Source organism: Saccostrea echinata, unplaced genomic scaffold (genome assembly GCF_033153115.1).
Source record: "Saccostrea echinata isolate AGI-Se365-2 ecotype Australia unplaced genomic scaffold, CSIRO_AGI_Sech_v1 ptg000054l, whole genome shotgun sequence".
In the NCBI taxonomy this organism is placed as follows: Eukaryota; Metazoa; Mollusca; class Bivalvia; order Ostreida; family Ostreidae; genus Saccostrea; species Saccostrea echinata.
In genome coordinates this window covers 65,088,253-65,102,531 of record NW_026889803.1, presented here as the reverse complement: position 1 = coordinate 65,102,531, position 14,279 = coordinate 65,088,253, and the positions used below count along the sequence as shown (strand labels likewise).

At 35.1% G+C, this 14,279-nt stretch overlaps 1 protein-coding gene across 1 annotated transcript; it reads left to right on the top strand.

Annotated features, from left to right (window-relative positions):
- Positions 1-10,283: 10,283 nt before the first annotated feature.
- On the top strand, positions 10,284-13,378 carry LOC133171547 (uncharacterized). Its single transcript, XM_061306314.1, has 7 exons — positions 10,284-10,549; positions 10,864-11,068; positions 11,550-11,695; positions 11,806-11,968; positions 12,236-12,372; positions 12,502-12,649; positions 12,851-13,378. Exons 1-7 carry the CDS (start codon positions 10,525-10,527, stop codon positions 13,128-13,130), a joined length of 1,104 nt encoding a protein of 367 aa, XP_061162298.1. The 5' UTR covers positions 10,284-10,524; the 3' UTR covers positions 13,131-13,378.
- The last annotated feature ends 901 nt before the right edge of the window (positions 13,379-14,279 follow it).

Sequence of the window (14,279 nt, the reverse complement as noted above, 5' to 3'; positions counted from 1 at the left end):
CTGAACAATATTAATTACTTTCGCGCAAAAATGAGAAAAAAATTGCATGATTGACATACAATACATTATGATATAGTTCAAATGATAATTTAGGGTAATGCCTTTTGTAGGAATCTACTAAGAGAGTATATTATACATGTATCTAATTCTTCACGATTTAATATCCAAAATAATTTTTGTTTGTAAGGCAAATAGGTAAAATGTTTTACCTAAGAGTAGATTAAGTTATATATTCTCTCTCTCTCTCGTTAGTAAATTTGCATATAACTATGCCATTGGGACTGTTTTAATATCTATACCATTTCTGTTTCAATGCAACAAACAGATTTTGAACCACACGAATGCAAGTCAGTGGCAGATCCAGAATTTCAGAATCGGGGGGGGGGGGGGATCAGAATTTTTTTGACCAGCAAAATACTTTTTTTCGGGGGGGGGGGGGTCTCATAAACAGGTCGATTTTCTTCATATATAATACATGTAAAACTTCTTCTTTCTAACTAGGAAATCCAGGATTGGGGGGGGGGGTCAAATATATTTAAAATATATTTTAAAAAGTTAATTTTTTGTTCTATTAATTTCAATAGCTTTTAATATCATTAGAGATCCAGATCCCGTCCTACCCCGGGGTAACAACATATTTCACAACATTTCCTGTGTTCATTATATATATCTCGAAAAAAAAGAGGCACAATAACGCCTTTCCAAAAGGCGTTATTACGCCTTTCTAAAAGGCGTTATTACGCCTTTCCAAAAGGCGTTATTACGCCTTTTAAAATGGCGTTATTACGCCTTTTAAAAAGGCGTTATTATGCCTCTTTTTTTTCAATACATGACTTACTTAGCCCACCCTGGGGACTGATTATAATTAGATTTCTAGGGAAAAAGATTTTTAAATGTGTAAAATATTTTCAGTGTTAAACCAACGTAGTCCTTCTCTGATGCCAGACGCTTCTACCAAGGTGTATGGATTTCAGAAATTTTGTTGAAGGCTAATTGCTCATTATACCTATGCAAATACTGATTATAATTAGATTTCTAGGGAAAAAGATTTTTAAATGTGTAAAATATTTTCAGTGTTAAACCAACGTAGTCCTTCTCTGATGCCAGACGCTTCTACCAAGGTGTATGGATTTCAGAAATTTTGTTGAAGGCTAATTGCTCATTATACCTATGCAAATACTTTGCCTGTTTTTTACCAAGAGGAGAGAAAAATATTTCAAATTTGACATGAATTTTTAATACGTGGCTAGCAAAGCCCAAAGCTGGTTCTGCCTATATCCTGGATTTTCAAAAGTAGAGTGTTGATTTCTCTTAATATGCATGCAAAATGCAAACAACTGTCTGCGAGATGTGCAGGAATATAAAAAATTCTATAATTTATAATATAATTTATAATATTAAAACTATAATCTAAATATTGCATAAATAAAGATGGCTTTGGTTCAATCTTTCATATATTTATTATTTTAAAATAACGCCTTTCCATTTTTGGATACAACTCCTTTTCAAACAGGCCGGTAGTACGAATGTGAGTGGAAGGGGGGGGGGGTCCCCCACCCGACTTTTTGGGAGAATAGTCTTGCTATAGTTTAAATATAAAAAATCATAAATTCATTGCTTGGTCCCTTAACATTTTGTTGCAGTATGGTTAAACTCGGGCAAGTCATTGCATTTAAAAAAAGTTTTACCGAAAAATTAGAAAAAGTTTCCCCTCAAGTTTAGGCAGTTTATTTTTTTTTCGGGGGGGGGGGGGTGTTCTTGTTTTTTTGTTTGCTTGTCAATGTTATGGGACCCCCCCCCCCCACTTTAAAAGCACGGAACTGTCAAAGACATAATAATGGCCCTTCAAAAGGCATAATAACGCCTTTTTGAAAGGCGTATTAATGCCTTTTAAAAAGGCGTAATAACGCCTTTTAAAAGGCGTAATAACGCCTTTTTAAAAGGCGTAATAACGCCTTTTGGAAAGGCGTTATAACGCCTTTTAGAAAGGCGTAATAACGCCTTTTGGAAAGGCGTAATAACGCCTTTTGGAAAGGCGTTATAACGCCTTTTGGAAAGGCGTAATAACGCCTTTTGGAAAGGCGTAATAACGCCTTTTTTCGCGTTATAACGCCTTTTGGAAAGGCGTTATTACGCCTTTATTTGCGTTATTACGCCTTTTTCCGCGTTATAACGCCTTTTCAAAAGGCGTTATTACGCCTTTTTTCGCGTTATAACGCCTTTTGAAAAGGCGTTATAACGCCTTTTAAATTTTTTTTTACCGTAGTTTGATTCTAATAGGCTTTCGTAGAAAATAACATTTGATTTAGATGAATAATTCGAGAGAATTTGAAACTCATTTAACGGTACCACACAAAAGTGACATCAAAAATGTAGTCATTATTTCCTATGCCTATCTTACGCATCGGTCCACAGGCACTTGAATTTTTATCAATCAGTCGCTTAATAAGCCAAATATTGAAAAATTCTACCCCCTCTCTATATAAATATACGTGTATTTATATACACATGCATATAGAGGGGGTAGAATTTTTCGGTATTTGGCGGCTTATTAAGCGACCGAGTGATAAAAATTCAGGTGCCTGTGATCGGTCACAGCCTTATATTTACTCCTGTGCATTGAGGTCTTCGGTGCATTTATCTCTCTCATAGGGATATTACCCAACCCTTCCAACAAGGTAGCCCTTAGCTGGACAAGAACGGCTGGAATATTCTGATATTTAATCTACAGTCCAGTTAGTCACACAAATGTTCAACTGGAGACAAAGGTGGATTGTACGGACAAAGTCGAGTATGCATGTTAATGTGATTTCGATATACTCTGACTATATTGGGTGGGGTTAACATGCTGAAAAAAATAGGCATACAGCGCTCACGTGCGCGTTTGAGATGAACACTTCCCTTAAGTTGACAAGCTCGCAGACTAAACTCACGCAATCGGTTTCTTCCAGTTTTGGGGTGGAAGTGAAGATTGTGATTGCCTACTGTATTAAAAGCGGTTTTTGTGGTAGTGACGTCGCGATTACGCAGGTGGTAGGATGGAAAGCCCCGTCTTGGCTTCGTTACGCGCTGACTTTCCCGTCACCTTTGGTCAAAATCCCTTACACTCTTTCTCTGGGGTCTTAGTACTCGTACTAGGGTAGAAAATCCACAAGAAATATTGACAAACCTGTCATTGTCAATCTGAACGTGGTTTTGGTTTTTTACCACTTTCCCTATGTGACGTCATTTCTTTTACGGTTGAGTAATTTTGAACACTAATTTAGGCGCGAAGTAACCTAGACACTTCTCAGACAAATTTTCATAATTTTCGGTCAAGTAGTAAAATAATTATCGAATATTATGTTACCCTGCGTTTCTTTTTCCTTTTTAAGTAATATGAACATTTAATCGAGCACCATAGAAAATGCGAATATCATTGATCAGTAAACTTATTTGGAGGAGAGACACGATTAATATTGATTTGAAAATGCACTTGTATTAAGAAACTTTCAACTGGTTTGTTCGTTTATTTTAATGATTTTTTGCTTTTGCCACCTAAAGGTGAAAGGTTAACCTTATAAGAAAGGTTATCATTGTCCCATTGCTTCATAAACTTCAGTAAGTTAGTAAGAGCAGTTTGAAACGAGTGTAATTTTCTGATTCCTGAATGTGATAAGCATAAGATATCAAAATTTGACAAAAGGTTACGGATATGATTAGCTACATGTTTTTCAATGATTTTTGACAAAGTCGGGACAAAATTGATAATTACCAGGGTCTAGTCTGTCTCTTTTCTTGTATAGGGATGTAAATTTTGCAATTTTTAATGTGGAAATATCCCTGTAGAGATACTGGTATTGATTAAATGAGGGATTGATTTGTAATAGGACTGGTACAGCCAGATATTGATTAAATGAGGGATTGATTTGTATAGGACTGGTGCAGCCTGATATTGATTAAGGGATTGATTTGTATAGGACTGGTACAGCCTGATATTGATTAAATGAGGGATTGATTTGTATAGGACTGGTACAGCCTTATATTGATTAAATGAGGGATTGATTTGTATAGGACTGGTACAGCCTGATATTGATTAAATAAGGGATTGATTTGTAATAGGACTGGTACAGCCTGATATTGATTAAATGAGGGATTGATGTGTATATGACTGGTACAGCCAGATATTGATTAAATGAGGGATTGATTTGTATATAGGATTGGTACAGCCAGATATTGATTAAATGAGGGATTGATTTGTATAGGACTGGTACAGCCTGATATTGATTAAGGGATTGATTTGTAATAGGACTGGTACAGCCTGATATTGATTAAGGGATTGATTTGTATAGGACTGGTACAGCCTGATATTGATTAAATGAGGGATTGATTTGTACAGGACTGGTACAGCCTGATATTGATTAAATGAGGGATTGATTTGTATAGGACTGGTGCAGCCTGATATTGATTAAATGAGGGATTGATTTGTATAGGACTGGTACAGCCTGATATTGATTAAATGAGGGATTGATTTGTATAGGACTGGTACAGCCAGATATTGATTAAGGGATTGATTTGTATAGGACTGGTACAGCCTGATATTGATTAAATGAGGGATTGATTTGTATAGGACTGGTACAGCCTGATATTGATTAAATGAGGGATTGATTTGTACAGGACTGGTACAGCCTGATATTGATTAAATGAGGGATTGATTTGTATAGGACTGGTGCAGCCTGATATTGATTAAATGAGGGATTGATTTGTATAGGACTGGTACAGCCTGATATTGATTAAATGAGGGATTGATTTGTACAGGACTGGTACAGCCTGATATTGATTAAATGGGGGATTGATTTGTACAGGACTGGTACAGCCTGATATTGATTAAATGAGGGATTGATTTGTAATAGGACTGGTACAGCCTTATATTGATTAAATGAAGGATTGATTTGTATAGGACTAGTACAGCCTGATATTGATTAAATGAGGGATTGATTTGTACAGGACTGGTACAGCCTGATATTGATTAAATGAGGGATTGATTTGTACAGGACTGGTACAGCCTGATATTGATTAAATGAGGGATTGATTTGTATAGGACTGGTACAGCCTGATATTGATTAAATGAGGGATTGATTGGAATAGGACTGGTGCAGCCTGATATTGATTAAATGAGGGATTGATTTGTACAGGACTGGTGCAGCCTGATATTGATTAAATGAGGGATTGATTTGTACAGGACTGGTACAGCCTGATATTGATTAAATGAGGGATTGATTTGTACAGGACTGGTACAGCCTGATATTGATTAAATGAGGGATTGATTTGTATAGGACTGGTACAGCCTGATATTGATTAAATGAGGGATTGATTTGTATAGGACTGGTACAGCCTGATATTGATTAAATGAGGGATTGATTTGTACAGGACTGGTACAGCCTGATATTGATTAAATGAGGGATTGATTTGTAATAGGACTGGTACAGCCTGATATTGATTAAATGAAGGATTGATTTGTATAGGACTGGTACAGCCTGATATTGATTAAATGAGGGATTGATTTGTACAGGACTGGTACAGCCTGATATTGATTAAATGAGGGATTGATTTGTACAGGACTGGTACAGCCTGATATTGATTAAATGAAGGATTGATTTGTATAGGACTGGTACAGCCTGATATTGATTAAATGAGGGATTGATTTGTATAGGACTGGTGCAGCCTGATATTGATTAAATGAGGGATTGATTTGTACAGGACTGGTACAGCCTGATATTGATTAAATGAAGGATTGTTTTGTACAGGACTGGTACAGCCTGATATTGATTAAATGAGGGATTGATTTGTATAGGACTGGTGCAGCCTGATATTGATTAAATGAGGGATTGATTTGTATAGGACTGGTACAGCCTGATATTGATTAAATGAGGGATTGATTTGTACAGGACTGGTACAGCCTGATATTGATTAAATGAGGGATTGATTTGTATAGGACTGGTACAGCCTGATATTGATTAAATGAAGGATTGATTTGTATAGGACTGGTACAGCCTGATATTGATTAAATGAGGGATTGATTTGTATAGGACTGGTGCAGCCTGATATTGATTAAATGAGGGATTGATTTGTATAGGACTGGTACAGCCTGATATTGATTAAATGAGGGATTGATTTGTATAGGACTGGTACAGCCTGATATTGATTAAATGAGGGATTGATTTGTATAGGACTGGTACAGCCTGATATTGATTAAATGAGGGATTGATTTGTATAGGACTGGTACAGCCAGATATTGATTAAATGAGGGATTGATGTGTATAGGACTGGTACAGCCAGATATTGATTAAATGAGGGATTGATTTGTAATAGGACTGGTACAGCCTGATATTGATTAAATGAAGGATTGATTTGTATATAGGACTGGTACAGCCTGATATTGATTAAATGAAGGATTGATTTGTAAATACCGGTATGACTGGTACAGCCTGATATTGATTAAGGGATTGATTTGTATAGGACTGGTACAGCCTGATATTGATTAAATGAGGGATTGATTTGTTTAGGACTGGTACAGCCTGATATTGATTAAATGAGGGATTGATTTGTATAGGACTGGTACAGCCTGATATTGATTAAATGAGGGATTGATTTGTATAGGACTGGTACAGCCTGATATTGATTAAGGGATTGATTTGTATAGGACTGGTACAGCCTGATATTGATTAAATGAGGGATTGATTTGTTTAGGACTGGTACAGCCTGATATTGATTAAATGAGGGATTGATTTGTATAGGACTGGTACAGCCTGATATTGATTAAATGAGGGATTGATTTGTAATAGGACTGGTACAGCCAGATATTGATTAAATGAGGGATTGATTTGTATAGGACTGGTACAGCCTGATATTGATTAAATGAGGGATTGATTTGTATAGGACTGGTACAGCCAGATATTGATTAAATGAAGGATTGATTTGTAAATACCGGTATGACTGGTACAGCCAGATATTGATTAAATAAGGGATTGATTTGTAATAGGACTGGTACACCCAGATATTGATTAAATGAGGGATTGATTTGTATAGGACTGGTGCAGCCTGATATTGATTAAATGAGGGATTGATTTGTATAGGACTGGTGAAGCCTGATATTGATTAAATGAAGGATTTATTTGTAAATACCGGTATGACTGGTACAGCCAGATATTGATTAAATGAGGGATTGATTTGTATAGGACTGGTACAGCCAGATATTGATTAAATGAGGGATTGATTTGTATAGGACTGGTACAGCCTGATATTGATTAAGGGATTGATTTGTATAGAACTGGTACAGCCTGATATTGATTAAATGAAGGATTGATTTGTTTAGGACTGTACAGCCTGATATTGATTAAATGAGGGATTGATTTGTATAGGACTGGTACAGCCTGATATTGATTAAATGAGGGTTTGATTTGTATAGGACTGGTACAGCCTAATATTGATAAAATGAGGGATTGATTTGTATAGGACTGGTGCAGCCTAATATTGATTAAATGAGGGATTGATTTGTATATAGGACTGGTGCAGCCTGATATTGATTAAATGAAGGATTGATTTGTATATAGGACTGGTGCAGCCTGATATTGATTAAATGAGGGATTGATTTGTATAGGACTGGTACAGCCTGATATTGATTAAGGGATTGATTTGTATAGGACTGGTACAGCCTGATATTGATTAAATGAGGGATTGATTTGTAATAGGACTGGTACAGCCAGATATTGATTAAATGAGGGATTGATTTGTATAGGATTGGTACAGCCTGATATTGATTAAATAAGGGATTGATCTGTATAGGACTGGTGCAGCCTGATATTGATTAAATGAGGGATTGATTTGTAATAGGACTGGTACAGCCTGATATTGATTAAATGAGGGATTGATTTGTATAGGACTGGTACAGCCTGATATTGGTTTAATGAGGGATTGATCTGTATAGGACTGGTACAGCCTGATATTGATTAAATGAAGGATTGATTTGTTTAGGACTGGTACAGCCAGATATTGATTAAATGAGGGATTGATTTGTATAGGACTGATACAGCCTAATATTGATTAAATGAGGGATTGATTTGTATAGGACTAGAACAGCCTAATATTGATTAAATGAGGGATTAATTTGTATAGGACTAGTGCAGCCTAATATTGATTAAGTGAAGGATTGATTTGTGTATGACTGGTGCAGCGTGTTTCAGAAGACGTGGACCAATAGTATCAATACCAGCCAACTTATTTACATCAAGTTTGTTCAGTGATAATAGAATTTTGTTTTTCACGGATAAGGGGAACTCTAAAGTTCTCATGTCCAAATTTGGTTTGTTTTTAAACGCAATTTAATTTTTGTGTCGCCTGCAGAGCAGAGCGACACTTAGACTGTCTATCTATTTGTCTGTGTGTCCCTCTGTCATATATCTCGAGAACTGTAAGAAGTATGGATTTGATATTTTGTACATGTATTGCTTGTTACAAAATACATTGTCTACCGACGTCCTTACCCGTGAACTTGACCTTTGACCTACTTTTCAAAATAGTTCATAGTGCCGATATACAGAATATATTTTTGAAATTTAAGTATTAAGTCTATGCTATTTAGCATGTGTAATGTTAGTCATAAAACATAATGAAATTGCCAGCGTTACAGTCAACTTGACCTTGACCTTTGACCTACTTTGCAAAAAACACTCCTTACGATTAAGTTTAACTTATATCTTTTGAAATTTTAGAGGCAGGGTTTTGATAATTAGCATTTACACATGAGCTCATGACATTGTACTTTGAAACTGTATGATACACAGTTACCATACAAACTAATATGGAAATACATAGGGACGGTATTCCATAATGGATCGTGTAGGTTGACAATTGCAGTAAAGACAGACTGAAATCTCTTTTGAAACACGTTTTAATAAAATGATAAATAATTATTTCTAATAATTTCAATTTCATTATTCATTTGAGGGTTGCTTTGGGGAACCATATTTAGATCTTTGACTGCCAGATTCTATCGCAGTTTTATACTATCCATAGATTTTTTTTTTTTCTTTGCAGGCAAATGCATGAACTATAATCCTAGTAGCAAATAAATAGCTGACCACTCTTGGATTTATTTACATGTTTAATGAATCTACATAGCAGGCGACACATGCATTCCTTGGAATACTCTAGTTCACAATCAAAGTCTTCTCCAGCGATATTTGAGATAAGTTGTTCCATATATCTGTAAAATGATTATTAAAAACTAGCAACAATATCTTCCGTGTCCTCAGTGGTGTAATAATTAGCAAAAAGAATTGTGTTTTGATGCAAGTTTTTTTTATTGCTATTCACATTTGTGATTTTGTTCTGCTCATTGGTTTACCTATTATAGCTGACATTTGCACTGTCTATTATTGCTGTGACCTTGTTTCTCATATTTGAATGTTTTTAAAATCACATCTTTGATTAAAATTATCATGCATGTGCTATACCTAAGTAATTTCTGATGTTAACCATTTAGGGCAAGTATCACTTTTCACTCGCTTGGTTGAATTTTTGCATTCTTCTCTAAGACATTGTTAAAAAGTAAATATTTTTTTTCCAAATTTCACCGGGATTACATATGATTTCCAGGGACGTAAGATTTCCACCTTCTAAATAGTTCAGAAAAGTATTGATTTTGATGATTTAAAAATTAATAATTAAAACAAGCCGTTAGATTTGATAATTTGGAAGGGAGTGCATGTTAAGTTTATTAAAGAATCTTCCTGATGTGTCTGTATTTTCTAACATCTAGCAAAAAACAGACAACTCTAAGCGTTGGCAGTAGCAATCCATAAAAAAAAAAACAAAACATTTCAATATCCTTTTAACAAAATAAAAAGACATGCAATTTTTAAACATAAAATGTTGTTTTATCCTTTTCAAGCTGTGCATTTATTTATAATATTTAAATTAACCTCGGTGAGTGTAAAAAAAAAGGTACATGACAATAATATTAAATCTCATATAAAGTTAAAGTAATTAATTAAGAATTATATAAGATGCATGTATTTGGCGTAACAGATGTCATAAAATATAATTCGATGGTTTTATTTCGTTGACTAAGTAGCAATTGCACGTCAAATCTCCTCAGGATACATGTTCTCAATTTTTGTATGCTTCAATTTTTCATACCTTATAGACATTATTTTATATTCTGAAATAAATTCAAAATTTAAAAAAAAATCATATACTTAAACAGAAAATTTAAAGTAATAAAAAAAATGCATTTGAAAAGCTACCCTGTGATAATTAGCGGCCAGGTCAGTGGTGTCGGAATTTGGTGATACATGGATATATACGTACAAGCGACAGCCGTGACGAATCGCTGGAATGCACGATGGGTCATACTACTGCTAAATATTTTCCGGCATAATATTCACATGTATTAATCATCAATTCAAATACTTAAAGAGTGCACACTTCACATTTGCCCATTTTACTTTTAGTTGGAATACTGGTATCAGCCAAGGTTAAGCTATGTACCTCTTTCTTTTCATAATAGGTAAGTCCAGTTTATAGGGTTATATTACATGTATTTTCCTCAGCCAAAACTAATATTCCCTAAATGTTATATTTTTTATAAATAACCCCCCCCCCTTTTTTTTTTTAAATTCCTTTGGTTTTCTTTTACGTTTTCTAGAATGATACTTGTCCGAGAATTATTTCAATAAATATTAGTTAAAATACATTGCCTACGTACCGGTATATATACTATATGTGGTATCTTTTTTAGATAAATGTATTACAGTTTAGCTAGACACATTTGAATTGTCATTATTCACTGGAAATGTATTACATTCAGACTATCATTTACAGGATTCTATACTATTTCTCTCGGCAATGGTCAGCAGCCACAACCAGTCCGAAATCAATGTATGCGAGAAGTCGAACAACTTAGTGCCTCTTGTTTCCAGCGTTCAGGCCTTCCGATGCTGACCATTGATGCTGTGTTGACCAATGGAACTATAGCACCGCTACCCGCCAATTCAAATATAATGGACCTTAGGAAGACATTATGTGGGTGAGTCTTACACAGCCACTTGGTTAATTATTTATTTTCTGTCTGTATATAACTAAAGATTCTTATCATGCTTAAAAAAAGACATTGGTAAGACAATTTTCTTCAAATATGGCCGCTGATTGTGAAAACATTTATATAATTTCATGGTTATATTGATTTAAATGTACACTGAATCAGTTCTATACGTGACGTAACATTGAATACTGACCATTGCCCATCACGTGACTCAGATAATTTCATCAATCAAATAATCGTCACTGACCACAGCCAGCCTGCAGACGACAGTTTGATAAATTTATGTTTTAATAGACTCGTAACGCATGAAAAATTAACCGGCCATCTTAAAAAAATAACTGCTAGAGATACAGATAGTTCAATCGAATCCAAATTTCTGAACTATATTTCATTCTATATATTACTAGCAATGAATTACATCTGGTTTATGCTTATTTGATTGTTATTCTATATTATTTTTTCGCAGAATAAGAGCCCAAATAATACAATGCATAGTACCAACAACTTTAAACATGCGTGGAAAGCCGCCATGCACAGACAGCGCGGAGTTTAACTTCGCAGAAAATCAAGTCGTCAGAAGATTAACGGCATTACAAAACGCTTGTGGTGCAGGTACATAAATAAAGATATACTCTGTTTACATTGATTCTGGCTTTATTTGTATAAACGTCCCTCAACACTTAATTAAGAATAATTAATTACTTTGTATCTTTAATCTAAAGGTGTAATGCCACAGGCAAACTCTTGTATGCGAATGCTGGACAGAAACATGCAGCAGTGTTATACAACAGCGGGACTCAGTCCGAGCATGTTTGGCTCCAACGAAACGGATATCAAGGGTGCCATCATAGGAAAGGACAAAGAGGCGGCAGCCAGATTCTGTGGGTGAGTTCAGAGTTCTGTTTGAGATCAAGAGAGGAAAAGGAGGGGGTTATTCCGTCAGGATATTGTTCCAATGAATTACAAAGCATGCAACAGTGTATATACTAGGATTCTTGAAAGCGGATGAGCTTCTTTTTTTTAGTCTCTGTTACTCTAAAATATTCAATATTTCAATTCTTGATTTGCCATTAAAGATATATTTATTTAAAAAAAAACATAAAACCAAATTATGAATCACTTTCTTTTGTATAAAAAAATATTGTCTTTCAGAGTACGAAGTACCTTATTTTCGTGTATGCGGAACGTGATTGACGGATGTGAAGGAGCCAATGAATATATGTTGCTGACTGGTTATGACCACGCCTCCATGGAAGCCAGCATCGATCTGCTTTGTGGAGACATTGATGGTAGGGAACTGGACAAGGTCTCCAATGAAATAAAGCTGATAAATAAGTACATAAAATATGTATAATGAGACAATAATGAAATACAGATATGTCTACAAACCTTGCTTCATGGTTTCTGTTCTGTTTCAGTGTATGTGGAAGGATTGGTGTGTTTCCAGAAACCCAGCGAGGCCGTGCAGAAATGTTTGGACACCATGTCCGCCAGCATGGTGGACCTAGCCGCCCGGCAAATCCAGCAGAACCTAGATATGGAAGCTTTCTTCTCAGAGTATTGCAAGTAAGATCAATCAATCAAATCAATCAATCAATCAAACAAATAAACAACAAATCAACTGTTTAGCATTCCAGCTTGAACATTGTACAGTTAAGAATTTTGGGGAATGTCGCCAACATGAACTTGCAAAACTTTAAAAACTTTTCAGAAATTTTACAAGAAACAAAAAGGAATTTATTTTAATAAAGATATGTTTTATGACAGAGTGCGTGTGGACCATTTAAGCTGTGATATGGGTGCATGGAAACAGTCGTGCAGTAAAGCAGGTGTGGGACTGAAGAACGAGTTTGAATGTACAATGCTGCCTTCTACCTGCCAGAAAGACATCACCCTGCAAAACATACTCAAAGACAATGTGTGTAATACTACAGCCTTCTATAAAGAGTTTCGTCAACCTCCTGGAAGAGGTTCTGGATCCAAGCTTAGTCTGTCTATAGTGTTAGGATCTCTAGTGACCTTATTGTTTGTCATGGTATTTTCCTAACCTTTATAAGAATAAGATCATTGCATAATACTGTTTGAGTGCTTTATTGTACATACCTTTCCGGATGTTTTTTTTTTTATCATTTTGATGACAATATATGATTGTACATATCGGGGTAATAATAGTTCATTGTATAAAGAAATCGTAAGGTGCCTCCCAGAATTGAGGATTTGGAGACTGGAATTATTTGAATGTCTTGGATGAACCCAAGCAAAATACAGCAAAAAACCAAATAGATAAGGAATCGACTGACGTTAATATGTTTGTAGTTATTTCTAATGTTTGTATTTCAAATAAAACTTTCATTTTTAAAGAATTTTAAACTGTTTCATTTAGTTACGATTACTTTTCCTAGTACAAAGGATTAACACTTTGTTTTTATGTCGATAAATCACAAATGTGATGTCACAATTATTAACTGTTTCAAAAAATAGACAACCTTGAGAATGGCAGTATGAAGTGCAAAAATGATCATTCAATGCTTCATACAATGGTGCAAGAGTACTTTTACAGATATTACGGAACAATATAAACGCCACAAGTATTGGACATTTGAAACAACTCTGCAGTTGGGCAAGATGTCAACTAAGGCATTTTCTTGGTTACTTACAACCATAGCTGAACATGGTTCAGTATTAGCTAACAGAGAACATCTTATACACAACCCTAGCATGATTCTGGGACAAGGTGGTGGACTCTGTTCTGTAACACTGTGTACACGTTTGAAACTACAGCTATTTCTAGCATCTGTGCAAACAGGGCGTCTACTCGCCGTGTATCTAAAAGAAAGCTTAAGGAAATAACATTGATCTTTGATGCCGAAGTTCAGATACAACGAGAGGTCAATACATATACAATATAAAATAACTTTAGAACAGCACGTGCTTTAGAAAAAAATTACCAATCATTATACTTACTGCTTACCAAATACAATAAAACTTGTCTTACCCGGATGATATGCATTCCGAAATCTTGCCCATTACAATGAACTCTAGAAGTCGCGTTCTGTTTATTCGATTGTTTAAAATCTTATCTTATCCGGAATGTTGTTTAAACCGGCCAATTTCTCTGGAACAAATGGTGTCCGGATTAGACAAATTTTACTGTAAATTTTTCTAGGTAAATATTTAAGATGTGTTTTGTCTCAAG